The sequence below is a fragment of the Eulemur rufifrons genome, chromosome 3 (assembly GCF_041146395.1).
Source record: "Eulemur rufifrons isolate Redbay chromosome 3, OSU_ERuf_1, whole genome shotgun sequence".
In the NCBI taxonomy this organism is placed as follows: domain Eukaryota; kingdom Metazoa; phylum Chordata; class Mammalia; order Primates; family Lemuridae; genus Eulemur; species Eulemur rufifrons.
The window spans coordinates 23,172,563-23,198,171 of NC_090985.1; the positions used below are offsets into that span (position 1 = coordinate 23,172,563).

The window sequence follows — 25,609 nt, forward strand, 5'->3', positions numbered from 1 at the left end:
AGAAAACACACCTCAGTGCCAGGACAGCGTCCACCCTGTAACCTAAACACTCCCAACTGCAAGACTTCAAGAGAGGAGCTCAACACCTGATCCAAGTGCACTTGCAGCAACCTATGTGACTCTAAAAATAAAAGGCAGCACTTATCTTCTCTCCTATTAAGGATGAATGATTGAAAAAAAATACCCTTTTTCCAGTTAAAATAATAATGATTTTGCAGGCAGGCACTGCCCAGCAGTGGGTATGAATCCTGATTCACGATGGACCACGTGCCAAAAAATAGAAGGACCTTTCCATTTCCTTCCTCAGGTTGTCGAGGTGAACCAGCCCAATAGGCTGTTTTGTTTCTGAGCATTTCTGGATTCGGGGAAGGGAACAGGGAGATGTTCCAGGACCTGTGGGCAGAGGTGGCACCTTAGTCTCCTGGCTACAGGCTGACTTGGGCCTGCATGAGGAAGGCTGGCTGAGAATGGGGGCAGAATGAGCCCCCAGCTCTTTCCTTGGAGAGAGAGTTGGGACTGAGAAACTGGTGAGGACAGGGCTAGCTATGCCACATGGGCAACTGCCCAGTCTCTATGCACTGCACTTCTACACACCTTTTCAGGACTGTAGCAGGGATGACATTGCAGGGGTCGCTCTCCCCCAGAAGTCCTCCTGCACCAGGACATGTCCTCATAGCCTGACCTCCCTCGTGCAGCCTCACCTTCTCAGCCATCCCCCTTGCCGGAGTCCTTGGGCCTCCTCACAGCCTCATAGTCTGGGAGGTAGGACATTAACGTGGTGGCCTCACTGAGCTCTGTTTCTTTTAAGAATGCTTTCTGTAGCGGGCAGCAGAAACTGGACTTCCAGCAGCTTAAACATACGGGGAGATAATCTCTCCCAGAGTGCCGGCGAGCCTCAGTCCTGTGTCTCCTAGTGCCAGGCAGGCCTCTCCCTCCTGTCACAGGATGGTTTCACAGCCGCATCGAAGGCAGGAAGGCACAGAGGAGAATGGCACCAATGCGCTTTTATCAGGAAGGCAAAAGCTATGTCTAAAGGCTCCCAAATGGACGTCCTTGTGTCTTTTTTTTTTTTTTTTTTTTTTTTTGAGACAGAGTGTCGCTTTGTTGCCCTGGCTAGAATGAGTGCCGTGGCGTCAGCCTAGCTCACAGCAACCTCAAACTCCTGGGCTTAAGCAATCCTACTGCCTCAGCCTCTCGAGTAGCTGGGACTACAGGCATGCGCCACCATGCCCGGCTAATTTTTTTCTATATAGATTTTTAGTTGGCCATATAATTTCTTTCTATTTTTAGTAGAGACGGGGTCTCACTCTTGCTCAGGCTGGTCTTGAACTCCTGACCTCAAGCAATCCTCCCGCCTCGGCCTCCCAGAGTGCTAGGATTACAGGCGTGAGCCACCGCGCCCGGCCCCTTGTGTCTTATTGATCAGCAAAGTGAGACACATAAGGCAGCTCACTACCAAAGCAGGCACAGGAGACAGAAGCAACCGAGAGTGGGAGGGGGCTGGGTCAGCCCCTGCAGATCCTGCATAAACTTACTGGAAATAGAATTCACCCATCACTGTGATGGAAAGAATGCTAGATTCGGATGCACAAAACCTCAGTTGAAGTTTCAAGTCTTCTAAGCTTTGTAACGTGAGCAAATCGCTGATCATTTCTGTGATACTAAGATGTTTTTCCTCATAAGGAAAGGAAGATGTAAAACAAAATGATGTCAGCAACAGGGACAGCTTATCTCCTGGGTGACAGGCAGTCAGTGGTGGAGCAAGTCCAGAGGCATCTGCTACAGGGCTCACTGGTGCCATCAGGACCAGTCACCTTCCACTTTGTGCTCTGCCACTGTCAATGGCAGGCAGAGTTGGCCCCACATGCAGGCATCACATCACCTCTCATCTGGACACAACAGTGTCATGTGCAAAGAAGGAGCAGGACCACCATCTCTCTCCTGAGGTTTGTTCCCAGGACCAGGAAAAATAACTAACAGAAGCCCCTCCCACCCCACAGACAACCCTCCTAAAGTCTCCTTGACTCCACATGGCTCTGGCCTGCCTGCCCCCATGCAAGCCCCTGGTACGGGCAGGGCTGCACCTGGCTGTCGTCAGCAGCAGGGAAGAGATGCGAGGGCAGCTCCTTTATGTTAAGTTACGACCGTTACCACCTTCCCTGGGCATCTCAGGGGTAGTTGTGGGGTTCACACAACATTAAGAGCATGAGCGCACTATGCAGATGTCAACAGCTGTTGCAGTAGTAAGATGCTAGCAGGGTTTGATGGCACTCCATAGGGTATGGGCCTCCACATGGTGGGGAGAAAGCCAGGTGTCACTACCCCAGCCCAAGCCTCCTTCCCGGGGGGCCATTTACTGAGAACCCCGTGGGGTTGGGTGTGCATACGAACAGCTCTGCCTGTCTTGGCACGCCCATGTTATCCTGCCCAGAAAGATGACCGAGAGGCAGAATGAGAACAGTGTTTAAAACTCTTCCTGGCTCTGTTTTTGATGAGCACCGCACACAGAGAATCTCTAGTCTGTCTTCCTGCCTCAGCCAGTGCAAGTTGGATTAACCAGGCCACTCTCTCAGACCAGTGATAATTTTCCACCTGGCAGAAAGCATAGAAATTAACTCTACACACTGGCATTCCCTGTGGCGAGCTGAAGAGCCACCGGTCCTTCAAGATAGGAATGTGACCTAAGGAAAGCAACAGGTTTTAACACAGCCGCGTGCTGCCTGGATTGTCTACAACCTCCAGGCAACCATGGCGAGGAAGCCGCCTTCCTCCTCATTTTCTCTGCGTTCACTGTACCGTCTCCCCTCAGTCTTTCTGCCCTCAGATTGCACTTACCAATAAAGCCTGAGCATGGAAACTTGCCTCAGCCTCTGCTTTCCAGAAAACTCAGACAAAGGCAGATTTTTCTGAAAACTTATTTCAATTATTCTCAAGTCTTAGTAAAAAGGGCAATCAAAATGTACTGGGGTCAGATCGGTAAAAAACTGTTTCATTTCAGACTATCCAGTGAATCACCCCCAGTTTATATATTATAGCAAATGACATTTCTAAACTGGCTGCAAAATTTCTATTTAAAGTATTCTTCAAAATGCCAAAGCTGGGGGAATGGAAAGTTATTGTTCCATAGGTCTGGAGTTTCAGTTTGGGAAGATAAAAAGTGGAGATGGATGGTGGCGGTGTTTACACAACAATGTGAATGTACCTAATGCCACAGAGCTGTGCACTTAAAACTGATTAAGATGGGAAATTTTATGTCATGTATATTTTGCTACATTTTTTAAAAATGCCAAACTGTGAGTCAATGAGAGAGGGGTCCCTCATGGAATAAGTGTAGAGGTAACACCCAGCACAAGGGAGCATCTGCCGTGTCAGGACCAAGCACCTTTCAATGACCAGAGATACTAGGTTAAAAAGATCCCAAGAATAGGCCTGGCACAGTGGCTCAGGCCTGTAATCCCAGCACGTGGGGAGGCCACGGTGGGAGGATCACTTGAGGCCAGGAGTTCGAGGCTGCTGTCTCTACAAAAAATTTAAAAAATTAGCCAGGTGTCATGGCACATGCCTGTAGTCCCAGTTGCTCAGGAGGCTGACGCAGGAGGATGGCTTGAGCCCAGGGGTTCGAGGCTGCAGTGAGCTATGACTGCACCACTGCACTCTAGCCTGGGTGACAGAGTGAGACCCTGTCTCTAAAATAAACAATAAAAATTTTTTAAAAAGAGCTTAAGATTTTAAACCTTTATTATTAGCTATAGCTGTATCCCTGCTTCCAAAATGTGCTCCGTCAATAAGTGTTTAATCCTATTTTAGGTTTTAGCCTATAAATGGTCCACGTTAACGTCTCTCCTTGAGAAATCCCCTCCACATTCATCTGTCCTACATGTTTTGGGGGAATCAGAACTCGAACAAGAGGGATCTCACCCTTTAAGACCCTGCTCAAAACTTTTCTTCCTAGAGAACCTCCTCTGACGGTGCCACAGGGGCCTTCTTTCCCTCTCAAGAACAGGGGATGCCCTCACGGTCTGGCGCAATGTCAGCTTACAGCAAATACTCAGCAAGTCGGAATGAACAAAATCCCTCACGGGGGATGCATTTCCAGGTGTCCTTGGATTCTGCTTCTTACTGTTGATGTTAAATGGAGCTCTGAATGGAGTTATTGCTGTTCCTGGGGCCGGTACTCAGACGGGAGCCATTTTAACAGTTCTACGCTCTCGTAAGAACTCGAGGCCTCAGTCCCTGAGTTGGATGAATTGGCTGTCTCCAGAAATCATAGAAACTTCACTGGATAACGTTAATCCCTCTTCACAACCAAGGAGATAAACTAACCAGAAAGTTATTGATTCAATAGTCAGAGATCAATCAAAGAACAAAGAAAGCTGGATTATCTAAGCATGCCTGGATATAAGAATAAAAACTTAAAATCTATCTGCTGTGTCTATCTAACAAGATTCTTCACAATCCTCCTGTGATCCCCAGAGGGGATCAGGCTTCCTATGTGTGAGAAGGGCTCTAACTCAGCCACCCCAAGACAATCACATCCCGAGCCCAGAGGCCGGTCTGGTCACCAGAAGTCAGTCTCTCCTGACACTCTCCCTAGTTCACTTTTCAGTTTCTCCAAAGTACAACCTCCGCCACCAAAAAAGTTCTTTAACCTTTCTTCCCACTCTCAGGTTAGAGTTTCTACTTCTTAGCTCACCCATTCGTCCCTCTGTCACTTAAGGAAGGAGTAAGAGAGAAAGAGAAAGAAAGAGAAGTGACACTGAGGATGGCTTCTGACTCAAAATCTCTTCCTAGACATCAGCCGCAGTCCACAAGGTGCAGGGTGGGAGCACGTTAGCTCGTCCTCAGGCCATGGGCTTGCAATGTCAGAGACACTTCCTGCAGAGAGTGGGCAGTGACAGGCTTCACAGCAGAACTGAGTGGCTCTGGAATTGCTCCAGGAAAAGCTGAAGATATGTTTCCACCCAGGGAATCACCAGGCTCTTCTTAATTTGCTTTTAATAGGATGTGCACTAACTGTCACTTCGGGCTCGACCCCAGTGTCTGCGTGCCCTCCCACTGCGCCCAGCTTCCCCCTTACCTCCCAGGCAGGCGCCGAGGGCCAGCGCATACATGAGCGGCGGCGTGGGCAGGCTGACCTCAGGGTCCTGGCTCAGGTTCAGGAGCACAGGGATCTGTGGAGGAAAAGGACATGGATGCCAGGAGCTCAGAAGAGCTGCCACACTGTGACCGACTTACAAAACCCAAAGCGATTTTTCAGCAGTCAAACTTTAAGGAACTTAAGACTCAAGAAAAGAAACCAAAGCAAATCTTGGAATCCACAAAACTTGAGTTTGAACTCATCTGTATGTCTCTGATTCCAGCCACATGACCAACTGGTTCTCCTTGTCCTCAACTTCCCCCAGCTGCCACTGCGGGTTTTACAAGGGGTGAAAGCATGGAGGCTAACACAGCACCTGGGAATGCAACAATCCAAGCAGAGTGATCAAACCCTGCGAGTCCTGACTATGTACACACCATCTTATTTAATCCTCAGATGTCCCACAAGTGTGTCTGCTACTCCTTTAATTGACAGATTAGGAGACAGAGACCCAGAGAGGAGCAGGAATGCAGATCTTGCTAGTGGTCAATAGAACCCAAATGCAGCTCTCTGACTCTTAACTGCACACAGGTGCACACGTGCTGAGCCGCTTCCCGCCACTGCAAACCTGCTGACAATACAACTAGGGAGTATCACTAGCAAGCCACTCCAGCATCTGGTGCACCTTTCTGACAGAGATAAATTTCACATTATTGTCATCAATGAAACACGTATTGGCTGTGAAATTTCTGTAAGAAATTTGTGTTCAGAAAGCATGCCCCCTTGTGGCTTATGTTGCTAAAGACGAACAGGGAAGGATGCAGCCACGGGCAGGCTGGAAGGCTTGGCAAGATGCAGGTGCATGTTGTCCCTGCCCGGCATCTCAGGGCAGCCCCGGAAACGCAGCAGGAACCCCTGGACCTGCTGCTCGGGGCAGGTGCCTTGTGTCAGCCTCTTTAAGGAGCAGCAGCAGGAGGAGATCACCAATGGTAACGCATCTGGGAAAGACGACACAGAAATCACGAACAGAAAGCTGAACCCAATGTGGAGGAGATCCGTAAGTGACGTGTGACAGCACTTGATGTTGAGAACGAAGGGGCGAGAGTGCCCCTCCGCTGCACGCTAGGTCTCCTGCTGGCAGGACCAGGAGCCTCACTCCCTCATCTCTTTATCCCTGAAATGGAATTTCACACACGATGTTTTTTAATAAGAACTCCAGGCTGATATAGCACTTTACATGAATGTATAATTTGATTTAAAAGTAAACGTTGAACTAAGCAGCTCAAAAAAATAATAAGTAAAATATACAGAATGTTAGGTAGTATTAAGTACTACCAAAAATAAAGCACAAAGGGAGACAGGAGGGCGGGAGTGCCAATTTAGGACCGGTAAGGTGCGATTTTACAAAACTAATAAAAGGTGAAGGAGCAGGACCACGCTCATAATCATCTGTGTGACGAGACTCTCAGGCAGAAGGAATAGGACGTGCAAAGCCTCCGAGGCAAGAGCTTTCTAGATGTGTTCAGGGAAATCCAAGGAGGCCAGTCTGGATAGAGCACAGTCGGCAAAGAGAACGGTAGGAAGTGAGGTCAGAGAGGGATCTGAGATCAGCTGGATCTGAGATGTGCAGGCCATGGCCAAGGCTTGGGACCTACCGAGAAAGGCGGGAAGCCTCTGTGCAGAACAGACTTGCGGGGCAGGGGTGGGAGCAGGAGCGGAACCCAGGGAACGATTTGAGGTGACGGCAACACACGGGCAGGAAATGTCGGCAGGGATTCGGGGGACGGTGTGGAGACAGTGGGACTGGTCAGATTCAGAAGTGTTGAGGCAGCTGGCCGCGGGGTGTCAGGGGACTCATGGCCTCTGGGGCCTGAACAACTGAGAGGATGGAATCGGCATTATGGCAGGGAGGGAGACTGGGGAGAGAGGGGATCAGGACCCCAGCTTGGGGCACATTAGGTTTGCGATGCCCGCCGTGCCCAGCAGAGAGGTGAGAGAGGCAGTGGATACCCCAGCTGAGGCCCTGGGATGAAGCTCAGGGGTGGGCGGGTGTGGGTGACACTCAGAGCATGAGTGTGGGCGAGACTCTCGGCCTGTGTCTAGGGAACAAAGGTCCAGAACTGGGTCCAGGATGAAGAGGGCCTGTGGGAGGAGGCCAAGGATGACGCTGAGATGGGAGGAAGAGAACCGCAAGGAGCCAAAGGGGGAAAAGCTTCTGAGGACAAGAGGGGTCCCCTCCACACATGTTGCTGGGCCAGGCTACCAGGGGACAGAGAACATGAATGGATCTCTCTCAAGATGCTGCACCAGCAATTAGTGATCTTGGAGAGAACTGTCTCCATGGGTTGCAGTAGAGTCGAGAAAAAAGTGAAGAGAGGTCACAGTGAGAACAGGATGGTGAGGACAGACTCGCTTCCAGAGCGTCTGGCTACTGTGGGGGCAAAGGGAGGGAGGGAGACAAGGATGCCCGCAGGAAGGGCAGTATGTTTGGATCTTGCTGAGAATGATCGGTGCAGAGTGGAAAATAAACTGCGGGAGAGGACTGTGGCATCAGTGCCACACGAAGGGGCTGTCCTCAGCCAAGAGTAGGAAATCTCCCACACCCAGTGGAAGGCGGGTAGGACGCATCCAGGAGCCACGGCGGCCACTGCTTGTGGAAGCTCCCACTCCGTTGTTTTATTTCATCACAGATGGGAAGCAAGGTCACCAACCTCGAGGACGGAAGGGTGTGTGGAGGTTCAAAGGAGGAGAAGCACGCACGGCACACACAGCGCCGTACAGCAGGACCCGCTGAGCACCCAGCCGGGATGGGTCGCTTCAGCCACGCCCCAAAAGAAGTTTGAAAAAAAAGAAAATGTGACCTCCTCATACATTTTAAATTAATATGTAAAATTTGCCATTCTAATCTAAAATAGTTCCCAAGGATGTAACTACTAGTATATATTAACATTCTTTTGTTTTTAAACAAAGCATTCCATCATTCTTTCACATGTATACATTTAAATGTAAATGCCATAAAACCATAATTCATTTGAAAATACATTTAAAGGTCCTGTTTAGCTGACTGAGAGCAGAAGGGCACAAGGTCCCTGCTGCCTGACCTCTGGCAGGGCTGGCCCCCACAGGTCAGGAAGGAGAGGGCCCCCAGACTGGACACCCCCCCTGGGGAGGGGCACAGTTGCCCCAGAACAAGCGATGCCCCAGCCACCCCCAGCAGTGTTTCCAGGGGGACAACTGGGTTGTGGAAGTGCCTTGGGTAAGCACTGGCTAGTTGCACCTTCACGGGAGAGTCTGCCAGCTCAGCAAACGGGACTGTGGTGAGGTGGGAAAGGCAGATGTACAGCTGGTAGGGGCACAAACCCCGCAGACGGGGCCCTGCCTAAACCAGTGCTTCGCCAGTGCCAACGTGCAGACAGGTTACCCGGCATCTTGCCCGAATGCAGCCTCTGACTCAGGTCTGTGCAGCAGAGACCTCTGCGTTTCCACAAGTGCCAGGTGCTGCTGGTGCCCAGACCTCATTTGAGGGCAAGGGGTTGTTTGTTCTCAATGTGATGCATTCGTTTTCTTCACCCGGGCCTCCCGTTATTGCCATGCTGGGTCTCACCTCCAATCTCTTACCCTTTTTCATGATTCTGTTTCTTTGCCCTTTTTTTGCTCTGTACTTACACGTATCTCTCTCTTGCTTGCTGCAAACTCAGTAACTCAGGCCTAACACTGACTTTTCTCTTCTTCAATTCATTACTCAATATTTTTAGTTGAAAATAATTACGGGTTTTAGTTCCAGAAACTATTTTTTGTGCTGTGCTTAAAGCTCCCTTGAGTGTTCTTAAAATTTGTCATTTGTTATCCTTTGCCACCGGGTTTTGTGGGGTGCCATGGAGCTAGGATCTGGCGGTAGAGTGGCCGGTCTGTGGGCCAGGGAAGTGAAAGACCCTCACTCCTGGGCACTGCAATGCCCCTCCAAGGCTTCTCTGCCCCTAAGGGGTCCCCACTGTGCACCCACCCCTGGGGCAGACTTGCAACTGAACAGCTCATTGGAACCGGGCTCAGCACCAAACTAACAGGGGAAAACAGCATCTCCGTGCTACTCACGTCTCTGTTTCTCTAACTCCAGTACTTCCTTAGCTTGCACAAACCAGAATTGGGATTCAGGCCCAGATCCACCTTCTGTAGAACCTGAGCTGTTAATTCCTCCAAATGCTCATGTTATTAAACCTAATTGCAATCCACTGAGGCTGGTTCGATCCTATATTATTTTGTTCCTGAACATTTGAGGAAAGGATGAGTAAAAACAAAAATGAGATTTCACAAAAAGCTAAAGCTCATGTGAAATGCTTTTGATTTCACCCCCTCTGAAAGAGTGCTTTCCTGTGCCAGGTGCCACAGCCAAGCACGTCTGTCCCAACGTCTCCTGCAGGGCCTGGGGGAGGGGGCAGACACCAAAGAAACCTGGGGGAGAAGATGCATGAGAATGAGGCGGCCTTGAAAAAATGACTTCCACACAGAGGCTGAACGACAATACAGATAACGATGAGTATCCAAGACTCAGTTAAAGGAAACCCACAAAATTATGTGCATAAATTACCATTCTTTGAATTCAACATCCAGGACAAGAATAATAACATTTTAACTTGAAAATTGCCTGAGAATTCTTCCTGTTCAAGCAAATGAGGTTGAAAAGATAAGGTTTAAATGGAGACAGACTGTCAGGGAATTCTCAGTCATTACATGCTTTCTGAGATTTCCAACACGGTCTTTATGGCAAAGAAGCAGAAGCCTGAGGATGCGGCCCAGGGAGCAGGCAGGCTCAGGCTCCCCAGCTGCTGTGCACCTGAGCCAGTAGAGAGGAAGCAAGGAGAGGCGGGCGTATGTGAAAGGGATTTCCCTGTATGGAAATATTTGTTAAGATATTGAAGTATCTCCACACAGGTAGATGCAGAGCCACGGCCCTAGCCCCAGTGCCTCCCACTGCCTCAGCGCCCGGGCCCTCCCTCTGCCCCCAGCAAGTGAGGGACTGACACTGGCCCAGGGAAGATGGGAAGAGGGGGCTTCAAGTGTCCTGCTTCAGTGCCCGCATCTGCTCTGATTGCACTAAATATTGATGAAGCATCGACATTACTATTTGGGTGATGGGTATACTAAAAGCCCAGCCTCACCACTATACAATTCATCCATGTAACCAAAAACCACCATACCCCTAAATCTATTGAAATAAAAAAAATTGGTTTAATAGTATTAACTATTGTTTAATGGTGCTATTGTTAAAGGTCAAATGCAGGAAGGACCCAAGGCTGAGGGACAAAGTATATTAAAAGAACAAATCTAATCCCCGGAGCTGGAGCTAGAATGTTCAACGAAGCCCTTCTGGCCAACTTGGAGAGACAAACCCTATCTATGATCTTGTTCTTTCCACTCTGAACATTGTGAGACTAGCAAAAAGCCAATGGCATAATGGCATGATCTCATCAGTTATAAACTAAGTCTTTGGAATTTCCTGAATTATTTGATGTTCTTCCCTGACCACTGGAAGAAGGGAAATATCACAAACAAATGTGAACAGAACTTCCTACCTGTTGCTCTCAGCATATAGCCGGCAACATGAATGTAGAGAAACAACCCCCAAGCTAAAGACACATGCTACAGTTTGGGTATTTGGCCCCTCCTCTCAGCATTGAGTGAGTTTGTTCCCAGGAGGAGATTGTTAAAGAGAGCCTGGCATCTCCTCCCCTCCGTCTCCCTCCCTTCCTCTCGCCAAGCAAAGCTGCTCCTTCACCTTCTGCCGTGAGTAGAAGCTCCTGAGGCCCTCGCCAGGAGCAGATGCTGGCACCAGGTTTCTTGCACAGCCTGCAGAACCACGAGCCAAATAAACCTCTTTTCTTTATAAGCACCCAGCCCCAGGTACTCCTTTGCAGCAACACACAAATGGACTAAGACAACACACATTAGAGAGACAGCACCACCAAAGACAAGACAGGCTTTGTCTCTTTAAACTCACTTCCCTAGAATAATGGAATAATGCTGCTCACACGTGTTTCTAACAGAAGACCCTTCCATGGGGCCACACAGCCCCAGGCTCCCCCCACTCTCTCTGCTGCACGTTTGCCAGCATTTATAGTCACTGGAGATGACAACTGCACCTGCCAGCTCTCTGGCTTTTTTGTAAGTCCATTCATGTTAAAATCCCTACAGACAAGTGTCCTGTTGACCTGTCAAATGACCTTAGCCAGAGGTGCTAAGGTCACAGCTGACCGACACTGGCCAGAACGCAGGCAGCCCAGCTGGCAGCGTGGGAACCTGAGGCGCTACTCCCTGTGTTCACACTGTGTGTCTGAAGGTTACAGGCAGGTGAACCTGTCTCTATTACTGTATTTCCACGGGATGGTCTTTGGTCTCCTCGTTCATTCTCCAGCCAGACCCTGAGCAGGCCTCCCGAGTGTGTGCAGAGAAGACCAGGTACTCCGAGGGCTATTCCAGAGACAGTCCAAGAAACTAGACCTTCTGGAGCAGAAGCGCAGATGCCTAAACTCTGTAAGTCCACGTGAGCCAGACCAGACCACAAAGGTTTCAGGATGGCAAGGATGAGGCGCTGCACTTCTTTCCACTCCAGCAGAAGGTGCAGAGGGACACACATGACTGCAAAGGTCTCAGCTGTGAGCCAGACCCTCATTGCTGCTCACACGCTCTCCGAGTCATGCTGAGTTCAGAGGGCTCCACAGCCACGCAGAGTGAAGGTACTCCAAGTCGGAGGGGACACTCTGTAAGCAGGAAACCTAGATCACCTCCCAAAGATCCATTCATATCCCTGCCTCCATCAGAGGCCAGAACCAGTGGAGATGACTCTACCCATGAGGAGAGGATTTACTATGAGGAGTTGCCCTGCATGACAGGTGTGGGGCTGAGCAGGATGCCGTACATCCACCCACAGAGCAGACAGGGAGGAAGGAAAGGTGACGAGCAGCTGGAACCCCATGGGCACTGGCTCAGGCTTGTCACAGGGGTCAGGAAGGAAAGTCCTGGGGAAGAGAGCACCTGCAGACCCTGGCAGTGCCCCAGTGCTGAGGGACTCAGAACATCCACTGTATTTCCAAGCCTTTCCAAGTGCCCATCACAAGCCACAGCACCCAGTGACTTCTCAGGCTGCAGATGAACAGACGAATCCACCTGCATCTCTGGACCTCCAGGCCAGCAGCGACTGTCAAACCCAGTGGCTGCCACAGGGAAGGCAGATCTGGAGAAAGGACCACCTCCCACTGGGGAACATATAGGGCTGTGTGTTCATGAGACTGGCTCCCAGGGCAGAGAAGGAGAGCTGAGGAGGACAGCTGTTACCAGCGGCAAAGAACAGTACAGGCAAAGGCACGAGAGACCCCAGCATTGTGCTAAAGAGAGTGGCACCACATCCACTGAAGACGAGGGTACATCTCAGATGGCAGGGAGCCTGGCTGGAGGGACGTGCAGAGATGGTGTCTGTGGCTCTGAGGGAATGCAGTGAAGCACTGGGGTGTCCAGTTTCCTCAGTAACAGAGAGTAGCTGGAGGGTGGTAGGCTTGAGAGTAAGGTGAATGAAGAGTTACTTTGGGAAAATTAATCTACTGCAGTTAATTCACTCTTTCACTCATTTGCAAACATTTGCTAACTATCTTCATTGTGCCAGGCAGGATGCTGGTGAAAGAGGATACACACATGAACAGATGGAGTTCCCAGACAGCTGCAGGTATCTCTTGACAATCAGTTTGATGAATAACTTGGTGGAGGTATGTGCAGAGTCCTATGGGACCCCAGAGGGTAAGCAAGGCTCTGCATAGGGAATTATAGAAACACTGAAGAGAAGGCGTTTAAGTATGCATAGGAGGAGGCTCTGCAGCCTCTCCTATGTTTGGGGAACTCTTGTTTCATGAGCTTTGGCTCCCTAAGGCAGAAGCCGGAAACTCACTTTGCCTACGTTTGCAGTTAGACAAGGCATGGGACATGGGCTCCTCCAATCAGACACACCTGCTCAAGAGGCCAGTTTGGAGAATTTGGAGGAAGGGAGTGACAAGGCCAACTCAAGGGCAGGGTGACAGAGAGGTCCTGCACTCAGTGGCCAGCATGAGGGGAGTGAGCCTGAGCATTCATGCCAAGCAGTAGAAGCTGGGGGCTTGATGGGGCAGCCCTAACCCACTCTCATGAGTCCTTGCGAAATTCTCAGAAATTCCAAGGACTGTGTACTATCCCTAGATAAACTCCTTTTCTTCTTAAACTAACTAAAATGGGTTCTGCTGATTGCAACTGTTGATTGAAATGCTGACAGCACTCTGTGCTTTGCAAACAGAATGATCCCAACTAAAAGACTAGGAATAAAATCTGTACCTCCCAAATCAGTTGATGGTGGGGAGGTAGGGTTTATCAATCCAAGAGAAGTCAGAAAATGGGAATAAAAGAATCAGCAAAGAAAAAGTATAATAAATGGAAAGCCAAAATAAAATGATGGTAATAAATTCAAGTCTATCAGTCATCACAATAAATGTAAACATGTTAAACTGTTCTCTTAAAAGACAGAGATTATCTGCTTGGAATTTTAAAAATCCATTTATTTGCATGCTGCTTAAAAAGTGCAAATGAAAAAAAAAGATTTTTAAAAACTTTTTTATAAAAGACTGAAAAATAAAGAATTGGAAGAAGATAAACCAGGCAAAGGCTCAGAGCAGAGATGAAGAGATACCTTACATAAAGTAAAAGAAACCAGCCACTAGGAAGTTAGGTAGATAATGAACCTTCAACACCTAATACAGTCACAAAGCAAACAATGCAAAAATGTTCTGAAGTGCAAGCAGAAATAGATCAATCCCTAAAGTTATCTGCTCTATCAGAACAGATTGATTAGAAAAGTGATGAGTGAAGCTAGAGAAGATCTAATCATGCAATGGCATGCTTGCAGGTGTAGATATGTAGAGAACTCTGCACACGTACACATGAGGACATTTAAACATTTTATCCCCTTTGCCTCAGGATTTCTTATTTATTTTTAAGAAATAAAATATTATAGACAAGTATGAATTTCTCTGTTCTCCCTCAAGCCTCCGGATCATTTCTACCTTCCCATCTTCTGAGGGTACTATGCTCATGAACTGGGTCACAATCATTTATTCAGTGGCACATTGAGGAAGGGGCTAAGGGGAAGGGTCTTGGTTCATGTGTGTCAGCATGGGCAGAAATCAAATACAGAGGGACTAAAGCAGTAATAATATATTAATACATATGTTGACATGCAGCTTTTTAAAGCATATGGCTTGAGAAAAACCAGCCACATGCTAGGTCAAAGGATGTTTCGGAGGTTTCTAAGTATGAAATCCTATGGGCCATATCCTCTGCCCACACACAATTGAAATCAAGATCTTGAAGAGATACTTGCACTCACTCCCATGTTCACTGCCTCATTATTCAGAACAACTGAGATATGGAATGTCAACGGAGAAGAAGCCAAACTCTGTAAAATAATTTTAAAGAGATTTATTCTGAGCCAAATTTGAGGACCATGACCCGGAGCCACGCACGCCCAAGAGGCCTTGAGCAAGTGGACTTGCTGTGGCTGGGTTACAGTTTGGTTTTATACATTTCAGGGAGTTGGCGATTACAGGTAAAGTCATAAATCAATACATGGAAGGTATACGTTGGTTTGGCCCGAAAAGGTGGGCCATGGGGCGGGGGGTGGGGGGGGTGCTTACAGGTTACAGGGGAGTTTAAAGATTCTTTGACTTATAATTGGTTAAAGACATGAAGCTTTGTATAAAGGCTTGGAATGTTTTAAGATAACGAGCTGTTAATCAGAGACAAGCCACTGACATATATTTGCTGTATAAATTGAGGACCTGCAGGTCTGTCTTGCGTACCCTTAGGCCTGTTAATGGGTTACACAGGATATCTCCAAGAAGGAGGCGGGGGGCATGATGAGGCATGTCTGACCTCCTTCCTTGTGGCAGGCAATTTAGTTTTAGGATATCCCCTTGGCCAAGAGGGGGTCCATTCAGTTAGCTGGTTGCAGGGAGCCTTAAGATTTTATTTTAGTTCACAAGAGTCAACCTAAGTATATATCGACAGATGTGTAGATAAAGAAAAGGTTGTGTATATACAATGGAATATTACTCAGCCTTAAAAAGGCAGAAATCCTGCTGTTTGTGACAACATGGATATACGGAGAGGACATTATGCTAAGTTAGATAAGCCAGTCACAGAAAGACAAATATTGTGCCATTCCCCTTCCGTGAGTTATCTAAAATAGTCAAACTCACAGAAGCAGAAGTAGCACAGTGCGTGCCAGGATCTAAGGGGCAGAGGAGATGGGCAGATGCTCGCCAATGGGTACAGAGTTTCAGTGATGCGCAACGAGTAAGTTCTAGAGAACAACAGTGTCTATGGTTAACAATACAGTAGTGTGCACTTTGAAGTACGTTAAGAGGATAGATCTCATGTTTAGTGTTCTTAACACAAAACACGCACAGATACAAGAACACCAGGAAATTTTTGGAGTTGATGATATGTTTAGTACCTTGATTGTGGTGATGGTATCACAGATGGATGCATATGGCCAAATTCATCAAAATGTATATGGTCAATATGTGCAGTTTTTTGAATATCAATTATACCTCAATGAAGCTTAAAAAAAAGTGATGAAAAGACACTCAAAGGAAAGGAGGGAAGAAGGGAGTGAGGGAAAGTGACAGGGACCTCAATGCTATGTGTTCACTGCCCACCCAAGGGCTATGGATGTCACTTGGGTGCCACTTCCAGACTAAGGCAGTAACCCCGAGTGGCTCTCCATGTCTCTCCTCTGACGCAGCCACTGTGGACACCTTGTGCTGACATGGCACAGTCACTCATGGCGATTCATGGGCTTTACAAAGCCATGTGTCAGCATATGCATACAGTGCTGCTTTGGTCCCTCTGTATTTGGTTTCTGCCCACGCTGACACACACGGACCAAGATCCTTCCCGCAGCCCCTTCCACACTGAGCCACTAAATAAATGGATACGACCCAAATCCATGAGGAAAGTGCCCTCAGGAGAAGGGAAGGTAGAAACGACCCTGGGTTGAGGGGAGGAACAGAGAAATTCATGTTTACGTCAATGTTTTCTTTCTTAACAATAAAACAAGAAACCTTGAGGCAAGGCGGACAAAATGTTCAAATTTCCTCATTTTGGGTGGTGAACACATGAATGTTTGTAGTACTATCTTCTCTGATTCCTTTGATTTATTTTTTAAAGTTAAAACTTAAGTAGCCATTAAAATTTGGGAAACAAAAATGTGAAAAGTGTCCAATTTTTAGAAAATGGAGCAACATAAATTCCCAACACTAGGGCTCCTCCAATTCAGTCCCAGAAAGGATCTGGGTCCTGAACCCCTGAAGCCGACCCAGAATGTGGGGCTTTCAGCTGTGAGCACGTGGGGCCAGAAGGAAGAGATCAAGGCTTGTGACTCAATCCTGGGTCCCGTGGCCTCGCTGAGTTCAGACGCACTAAGTCTCTGCAGACTGTTTCATCTGAGCACAGGATAAGTGCGCACAAAAATCTTGCTGTCTCAGGAGCTGACAACCCCCTTAAGGGCAACTCCGACAGAGGCATTAGCCCGCCTGGGGCTCAGGGAGAGGTGGAGCCCACTGAGCCCAAACCAGGACATTTGACGACAGTCACACAACTTCCCTACTTTGGGACTTCACAGGGCCACAGAATTAGTTAAGGATTACCAAACCCCGACCTTGGAAGGAGAGCAACAGCCGGGAGACAACTAGAGGGTCACCCGGGGCAGGAACTGTGAACTCCAGGCTCTTAGTGAGGGCTGCGGAGTCCCGGGTCCCCCAAGGTCTGTGCTGTGCGAGGGAAGTGCTGCAGAGCCGGCCCACCCCCGCCTCCCACAGCCAGTTCCACCTTTCCAGTCCTTCGCGTCCCATTGTTCCAACTGTGACACAGGGTGATGGAATGTCTTGGGAGCCCCCTCACATGGGCTGTTCTGTACAGGTAAGAGGGGGGCCTGCAGGGTCACGAGAACAGAGAACTCCTCTGTCCAGCGTCCTGCCATGAGGAGTGTTCACTAGGCTCCTGTTCCCGTGCCCAGGACACCTGGGATCGCAGATGTTTTTAACAGGATCCAGCTTCTTGTATGCAAGCTGCTGCTCCTGCCTTTACGCTGCTACACCAGGGCTCACAGGTCCTGCCCTGAGCTGAGCAATCCCTAATGTCAGAAGCACACCAGAATAGGGCTCATTGGGCCTATTAAAAGCCTGTCTTGTGTACTTCCCATCTCAGCTGAGGTTTAGGACCACACAGAGAATTAAAAATCCTGCCCAGGCTAAGCACCGGAAACTGCACAGGCTGGTTAGAACAGCTTCTGCATTCATAGGGGATGAAGGTGGAAGCCTCTGTCTTTGGTTGTCTCGCAATCTTCCAGGAGAAGTGGCAGCTTTCAGTGGGGACAACCCCTAAACAATTGGTGACCCCAGGACTGGCTGTCTACCGTGGCTGCAGACCCTTAGCTCCTGCCTGCCATCTGGGCTCTCAGTACTCCCTGCTCAGCTGCCCTGGGCTCTGCCCACATTTTGTCCTCTACACCTGTCAGCATGGCAAAAGGGCAGGTTTCATTCTCTGCTTCCTTAGGAAGGAAGGGTAAGCCCTAGATTATGTCCAGGATGAAGCTGAGCCTTCAACACAGGGCAACGTGTGACTCACCATAGTAGCGGTGAACGGGATGTTGTCAATCAAGGACGAGGCCAAGGCTGAGACCCAGACCACCAGGATGATGGCGGCTGCAAGGCGCCGGTCCTCCGGAACCATCTGGAAAGAGCAAATAATAGCAGCTGCATTGTTGAATCACATGCACTTAGGATCCAATCCTATGGCAGGTGAGACTCAGAGGGGTGTCAGTTTTTCCTCTTACAAGACCAAAGCAGACAAGATGTGCAAAGTAGGGCCACACCCACACCAGGAGCCTGAGCTCCTGGGTTTCTGCAAGTGACTGCTGGGAGCAATTTCCAGCCACACCCAAGCCAACAAGCCTGTCAAAATGGAGGCAGTTCGACCCCGCCCCTCAACCACATCTGGCGGCTGCCACACTGGTCACACCAGTCTCACGGCCCAGCAGAGCGTGGGATCAGGACATCTGCAGTGCTCATTTGCTGAGACAGTGTCACCTGCTCTCCTTAGACATTAACTAAAGGCTAAAAGCAAAATAGCAGGCATCTGTAATTATGTATTCTTTGAGAAAAAAGTTTCCCTTCATCTCTAGGCTACACAGGATAAAATAGGTTCCCTGCTGTACCTTTTTACATAATTAATGTGACCAGTTCTTCACAGATTTTTTTTAACAAAATTAAAGCACAGTGGCTGGAGCACATTCTGTTACAGCATTTATTGTACCTTTATTAGCAAAGCAGTCTGTTCTCCGACATATTCTATTAAGTGGAGATGTGCCAACGCCTAGAAGAAAGGATGTATGGTGAGAATCAGTTTAAAACTGAGAAAATATGCAAGATTTTTTTTAAATGTCTTTAAAACGAAAAGAAGTGAACATAAGGTAAGCCCAGACTCTTGCTTCTTATAAAAGATCAGACTCAAATACATAGTCTATAAATAATTTACTATCATACATGCACAAGGAAGATTCATGGAGAAAAAAAGTCCAAAAGCAGAAGCAGAAATTCCTCATTGATTTGAGGCAACGTCCATGTTAAATTTAAATTTGAATGGAAGGCAATCTCTTCAAGATCTGTGTCTGAGGCCACCGCTCAATCGTATGTAACGGAAGGTCACACCATACAGGTCTTTCAAGTAAGTTGCACTTCCAATTTCTTCTTTAAAGTTAAACATCACAGTTAAAGAAGAATAAAAAGAAAATACAAGGTTTCTATAACCTTCAAAGAAAGGAAGGAAGGGTCTATTTAACTGGCGTGTAACTATTTTCACAGTAGTGGGCAGATTCAGAAAACTGTACCCAGGGAAAGGTAGGAAAGAAGATTAGAAGAAAGAACATGGAAGCGCAGGAGCCACTGTGTTCGGCTGCCGCCGCGGTGTCTGTACAGGAGAGGGTGCTCTGAGACCCAGGCTGTATCTGGGGGGAAGACACTGGAGGAAGATGGATGTGGCCGTCCAGCGCCTGCCCAGTGTGTGGCCTTTCCACTGTGGTTTGATCATGCTGAAGAACTAACTATACAAGTTGAAAACATCAGCTTGACCATGTTTAAATATAAGTTTAAGAATCCCAGTCCATCTGTACAGTTGTCAGTTGCTCTTCCTTTAAAAGCTATGGCTTTTACATCAACTAAATCAAAAGGATAATCTATTCAGAGCAGCATTCCTCGTCCTCCGCACTGCTGACATTTGGAGCTGGATCCGTCTTCGTTGGGGGTACTGACCTGTGGTCATAAAATGTTGAGCAGCATTCCTGGCCTCTACCCACCAGATGCCAGTGGCGCCTCTCCTACCACCAAGGTGACAACCAAAAATGTCTCCAGACAAAGCCAATGTCCCCTGGGGGGTAAAATCACCCCCTGTTAACAACCACCAATTTATCATAATTCAAATTTTATTAAAATAAATAAATTTTTTTTATTTCATCTTATTGTTATGGGGGATACAGAACTGCAGGTTACATACGTTGTCCATGTACTGCCTTTCCCCCCAAGTCAGAGCTCCAGGCGTGTCCGTTCCCCAGATAGTGCGCGTTGCACCCATCATGTAGGTATATATCCCTCCCTTCCCCAACCCCCCTTCCCGAGTCAGCACCTTCAAGCATGACCATTCCCCAAACGGTGTGCAATGCACTCATTGTGTAGGCATACACCCATCCCCTCCCCCACCTCCCCCCCCTCAGTCTGATATCCGATTGGTGTCGTTCCCAGATGTGTATTTAGGTGATGATCAGGGAAACCAATTTTCTGGTGAGTACATGTGATGCTTGTTTTTCCATTCTTGGGATACTTCACTTAATATAATGGGTTCCAACTCTCTCCAGGAGAACCATAGAGATGTCGTATCTTCATTATTTCTTATAGCTGAGTAATATTCCATGGTATACATATACCACAGCTTACTAATCCAATCAAGTATTGATGGGCATTTGAGTTGTTTCCACATCTTTGCTATTGTGAATTCTGCTGCTATAAACATTCGAGTACATGTGTCTTTGTTACAGAATGACCTTTTTTCCTTTGGGTATATGCCCAATAATGGGATTGCTGGATCGAATGGCAGGTCTACTTGAATCTGTTTAAGATACCTCCATAATGCTTTCCACAGGGGTTGCACTAGTTTGCAGTCCCACCAGCAGTGTATAAAAAATTAAAGGTTGCCACACCTTTAATTTTGTTAGCTACTATCAATTGAAAGAAAAAAGAGGCCTAAACCAGATTACAACATTCTGTCAAATACCAAATAGAGCTCGTTCTAGGTGTATATGCACCCCATACACATACACACAAGAGTACTGTGTGTGCAGCTTGATGTGTGCCTGTAGACAACTATATGTTTACATATTTAGTGTCATACAATTATCCCAAATATCACAGTCTATAATACGTAGTATAAGAAGACAAAAATAAAGTAAAATCTTCAAAACACTTCAACACTGCATCTAACAACTCAGCTCAAAATAATTGATCTCTTTAAAAAAGTCAAAAGAAGAAAACGCAAATATCTTGTACTCTTATAAAGTGACAAATGAAATAATTATGTAGCACCTCCATCAAGCCTAAAGTTGTAAATATGTATAATATTACATATTTCACAAACTAAAGTTTATATATAGCTGAAGATGATATATATCACTTGTCTCCTCCATCAATTTATACAGTGAAGAGATGATTATGTAGCATAAATCATGATATGAAACATCATTATTCTTCTGTCACAGAAATGCTGATTCAGCAATTGTCTGACATTCTCATCTCGTCCCATGGAAATAAATCAATACCATAAATCGCTGCTACCACTTCTTTCAAAATGATGGACTAAGGGTCCCTTCTGCAGCCAAACAAATAGATCGTGGATAAAACACACTTTTTAGAGCATCCTGGATTATTAAGACAGTGTAAAGCTTTCCAGGGAATCTCTCTCCCTGTGAAAATGTTTCCTGCAGCTGGGAGACTTGGGTGGCAGAGAGGGATGGAGTCACTTTGAATGTTGAGGCTGATCAAGCACAGAAGTGGGAGGAGGCGTGAGCATCAGTGAGGCTGCAGGCCCTGACAAGGTGTCTCACACTGAGATAAGATCCTCGAAATGCTCTGAAATTAACCCCTGGCATCTAGCAGAAGCAGACACAAGCAGTTGCTAGAAGAAAGTACCCAAATGCAGGCCCTTGGGAGTCCCACAGATTGAGATGAAGTAACAAGATTATAGTCTAGGATCACCAAGAACACAGGAAGACATTAGGAATGAGAGCAGAAGCAACCAAGACAGATTTAGACAGACCCCAAAACTGCATGAGGGAGAATTCATAGATACAGAATATAGAAGAAGAATTTTGTTTAAATAAACTAATGGTTGAAGAGCGTAAAAGTACCAATTAACATTGGTCCTTGATGAGTTAAGGATAAAGGCTGCCATGTCTAGATGACACTAAACCACTAAAAGTATTAAGAGTATATAACTGCCAGGAAAGGGAAAACAGAATTTTAAATAATTCTCAATCAAAGAAAATAATCAAGAAAGGAGAATGAAAATAAAAATATAAAAGATAGAACTCATAAAAAAAAAAAGATGGCAGATTTAAAACCAAATGTATCAGTAACATAACACAGATAAATAGAATATATGTTTTACTTAAGAGATAAAGATTGTCAGACTGGATTAAAAATATAAAACCCAAATACATACAATTTTCCAAAGACATAAAAGATACAAAAATTTGAAAGTTTTAAAACTTTGTAATTCTTTTTGTTCATCAAAGAGTCCACAGGTAGTTGATTTTTGTGTTTTGTCCAGAGTTTTAGTGTATTCAGAGGGAGGTATGGACTTTAATAGGTTTACACCTCCATAGCAGAATTGGAACTCAACATTTTTGCTTACTATGAAACCCAGTTAAAACAGTCTTTTTCAGTCAATATCTAGACTTAAAAATAAATTAGATGTGATACTTTTCCTGTGCCAAATCCCCTAACTGATCTATATATCCTTAATCACCACCTAGGGACACAGGCAAGAACATAGGGAGGGCCTCATGCCCACCTTGGAGCCCTACCCAGGATGAGGGAGGTCAACCTACATCATACAGCAACTCTGGATGAGGAGAAAAGGATGCTGGTCTGCCTGACTCCAGCCAGAATTTGAAAGGAAACTCTTAAAACTCTCCATGACCATCAGTTATACCAAGGTAGAGGCACAAGTACACTGATATTCAAGAAGTCGAGTAGACAGTCATGTGCTCTTTGGGGTTCCTCTTACCAGATGCCCTGTGACTGCCTTCCTTTGCTGATTTTTCCTCTGATGATGTCCTGTCTTATTTTAAAGTCATCTCCATCAAAATCTGACCTGAGCAAAACAAATCTGTTTTTTTTTAAACCTCTAAAACATATTGAAAGTTCTTACATGTTTAACAGTTGATATATTTAGCTATTTTCACAAACATTTTGAATATATTATAATTTGAATATATTATTTTGGGAGAATGTCATAGCAAGGTTAGAAAGACTATCAAAATTGATAAAGAGCTCATTATAAGTCATCTTTGCTGCAAACATTTACAAATCAAAATGCCTGTGTGTCAATTTTCCTCCAGAATTATGCATGAATCTTCCCTGTATCCTCACTAAACATCTTGTTTGCAAGACAGCATTTCCTTAGAGACTCAGATATAAGAGAAAGCTACAGTTAAATGACCCTGGTGTTCATGTTCCTGGCAGAAAAACTAGGTGATCACACTCATTTTCTAAAAATAAACTTGTTCTTTTGCTCCTTTACATTGGAATTAGAGATCCACTTAGAGTCATCCATAATTTAAAAACTAATCCTATCTATTTTTATATTCCATGTAAGAGAAACATCAGAAGTGACCTGAATAATTATTGGAAAACACTAAATTAAAGGAATAAAACGAAATTTATTTTTGTTGCGGTTTTCTTGGATAGTGTTTTTTGGTTTGTTTTGTTTTTGTGTTTTCATTTGTTTAGTTTTATTTTTTTAAGGGAGTGGTTTCTAGATTTGCTATTTTTTCCCCAAAGGCAAGAAGAATGAGCCATTGGTGTTTCTGAACTCATAAACTGAACTTATGGGTGCCCTGCAGGGCAAAGGACACACAGGCAACTGTGCTCTTTAACAGCACTCCCTGCAATTAATTTTTACAGTGAATGAACTTTCTTTCACTCCTTCACATTATGTTATTTCTCAGACCTTAACATTTTCAAGACAGTTGAGAATATAAAAGCCATATGACTTTTATGTTATAAGCCCTAGGGTTTATGAGTAAAAATAACTAATACCAAAAAGTAACTTATAAGCCGGGCGCGGTGGCTCACGCCTGTAATCCTAGCACTCTGGGAGGCCGAGGTGGGCGGATCGTTTGAGCTCAGGAGTTCGAGACCAGCCTGAGCAAGAGCGAGACCCCATCTCTACTAAAAATAGAAAGAAATTATATGGACAGCTAAAAATATATATAGAAAAAATTAGCCAGGCATGGTGGTGCATGCCTGCAGTCCCAGCTACTCGGGAGGCTGAGACAGGAGGATCCCTTGAGCTCAGGAGTTTGAGGTTGCTGTGAGCTAGGCTGACGCCACGGCACTCACTCTAGCCTGGGCAACAGAGTGAGACTCTGTCTCAAAAAAAAAAAAAATAAATTAAAAAAAAAAAAGTAACTTATATACAAGAAAATGACGAATAGCCAAGGAAAACTTGGAAGGCTGCAGGGGAGCCTGGTTTGGAATTTGGCAAGAATTATTAACTAGCAACATGGAATTGTTATACTCAACCTATAAATTAGAGGTTTACCCTGCCTATTATTAGCACTATTATTACTTTCAAGGACAGAGCCTTGGTACAACTAAAGATTCCCCACTGGCAGAGACACACATAAATCCAGCCCCATGTGACACCTTTCCACACTTCCTAGACACCCAAAGGAGGAAATGAACACAAAGCACGAACATGCTGATATGGAGAATCCAGTCACTTAGGGACCAAGAAATCACCAAAGCTTTCTAACACTGCTGAGAAATAACAAAATTATATTTTTCTTTCTTTTCAGCTTAAGATTCTGATAAATATATCCTCACAAGAAACCTTCTTAGATGAATCCATCTGGGAACCACTCTCCACACAAAACCTGTGAAAATCATTATGAATGACGGTCATACCTCTGGAAACACAGTTTGATTTATAAACATAAGTATTTCATAAATGTGCAATCCTCCTGATATATTGGTCAGTCTCATTCATTTCTGTATTTACTTGACAAATATTTATTGAGTGCTTACAATGTGGCAGGCACTGTTATGAGAACTGGGGATTCAGCAGTGACCAAGACAGACATGTTTGCTGATCTCCTGGAGCTTATGTTCCGGTGAAAGGAGACACACAAAAAGCAATTTATATAATCATATATTGCACACGCACACACGTATACACACACAGACATTCACATATACACAAGCGTATATTATAGCATTATTACAATGTATAATAGATAATAATCTGCTGGAAGGAAAGGAAAACAGAGTAATGAGCTAACAGTGATGGGGAGAGCTCTTTCCACAAGGCCAAGGAAGGCTTCCTTGAGGGTGGATATTTGAGCAGACACTTGGAGGGGTGAACCAGCTGCCAGCATGGTTGGGAAGAGCATCCCAGGTAGAGGAGACAAGTACAAATGCATATTCACCTAGTAAGAAGTACATTGTGGCTGGGCTCCGGTGAGCAAGGGAACATGTGGCTGAAAATAATGCCTAAGTGGCATTTGCGGCCAGGTCACTCACATCTTTACAATCTGTGGTTGAGGCCCTGGATTTTATTCCAAGTGCAACAAGAACAACATGCTGCTGTCAAAACCACCAAATGCTATTGTTCTTGCCAAAGATGCTAAGAAAATAAGTGGTATTTTCAGCAGCACAGAAAGAAATCTGCTGTTCAAAAGTTTTCTCAAAAAGATCCAAGTGGCCAGGTGTGGTGGCTCATGCCTGTAATCCTAGCACTCTAAGAGGCCGAGGTGGGTGGATTGTTTGAGCTCAGGAGTTCAAGACCAGCCTGAGCAAGAGCGAGATCCCATCTCTACTAAAAATAAAAAGACATTAGTTGTACAACTAAAAATATATAGAAAAAATTAGCCAGGCATGGTGGCTCACGCCTGTAGTCCCAGCTACTCGGGAGGCTGAGGCAAGAGGCTCACTTGAGCCCAGGAGTTTGAGGTTGCTGTGAGCTAGGCTGATGCCACAGAACTCTAGCCCAGGTGACAGAGTGAGACTCTGTCTCAAAAAAAAAAAAAAAAAAAATCCAAGTGGCACTTCAGGTCTAACTTTTCAATATTACAGAGCAAAAGAGAAAGCAGTATCTCATTCAAGATTCTCAAATGAAAGCCTGCTGAGA

General features: G+C 46.0%; 1 protein-coding gene across 2 annotated transcripts in view; it reads right to left on the minus strand.

The window, feature by feature from the left end:
• The window catches only part of OCA2 (OCA2 melanosomal transmembrane protein), a 200,529-nt gene that overhangs the window by 55,933 nt on the left and 118,987 nt on the right, over window positions 1-25,609 (minus strand). For both annotated transcript variants that reach the window (XM_069465829.1, XM_069465830.1), the window contains 3 exons: window positions 18,464-18,523; window positions 17,777-17,881; window positions 5,078-5,171 (listed from right to left, as the gene is read on the minus strand). In XM_069465829.1, coding sequence (XP_069321930.1) covers window positions 5,078-5,171; window positions 17,777-17,881; window positions 18,464-18,523 — 259 coding nt within the window. The remainder of the gene's footprint in view (window positions 1-5,077; window positions 5,172-17,776; window positions 17,882-18,463; window positions 18,524-25,609) is intronic.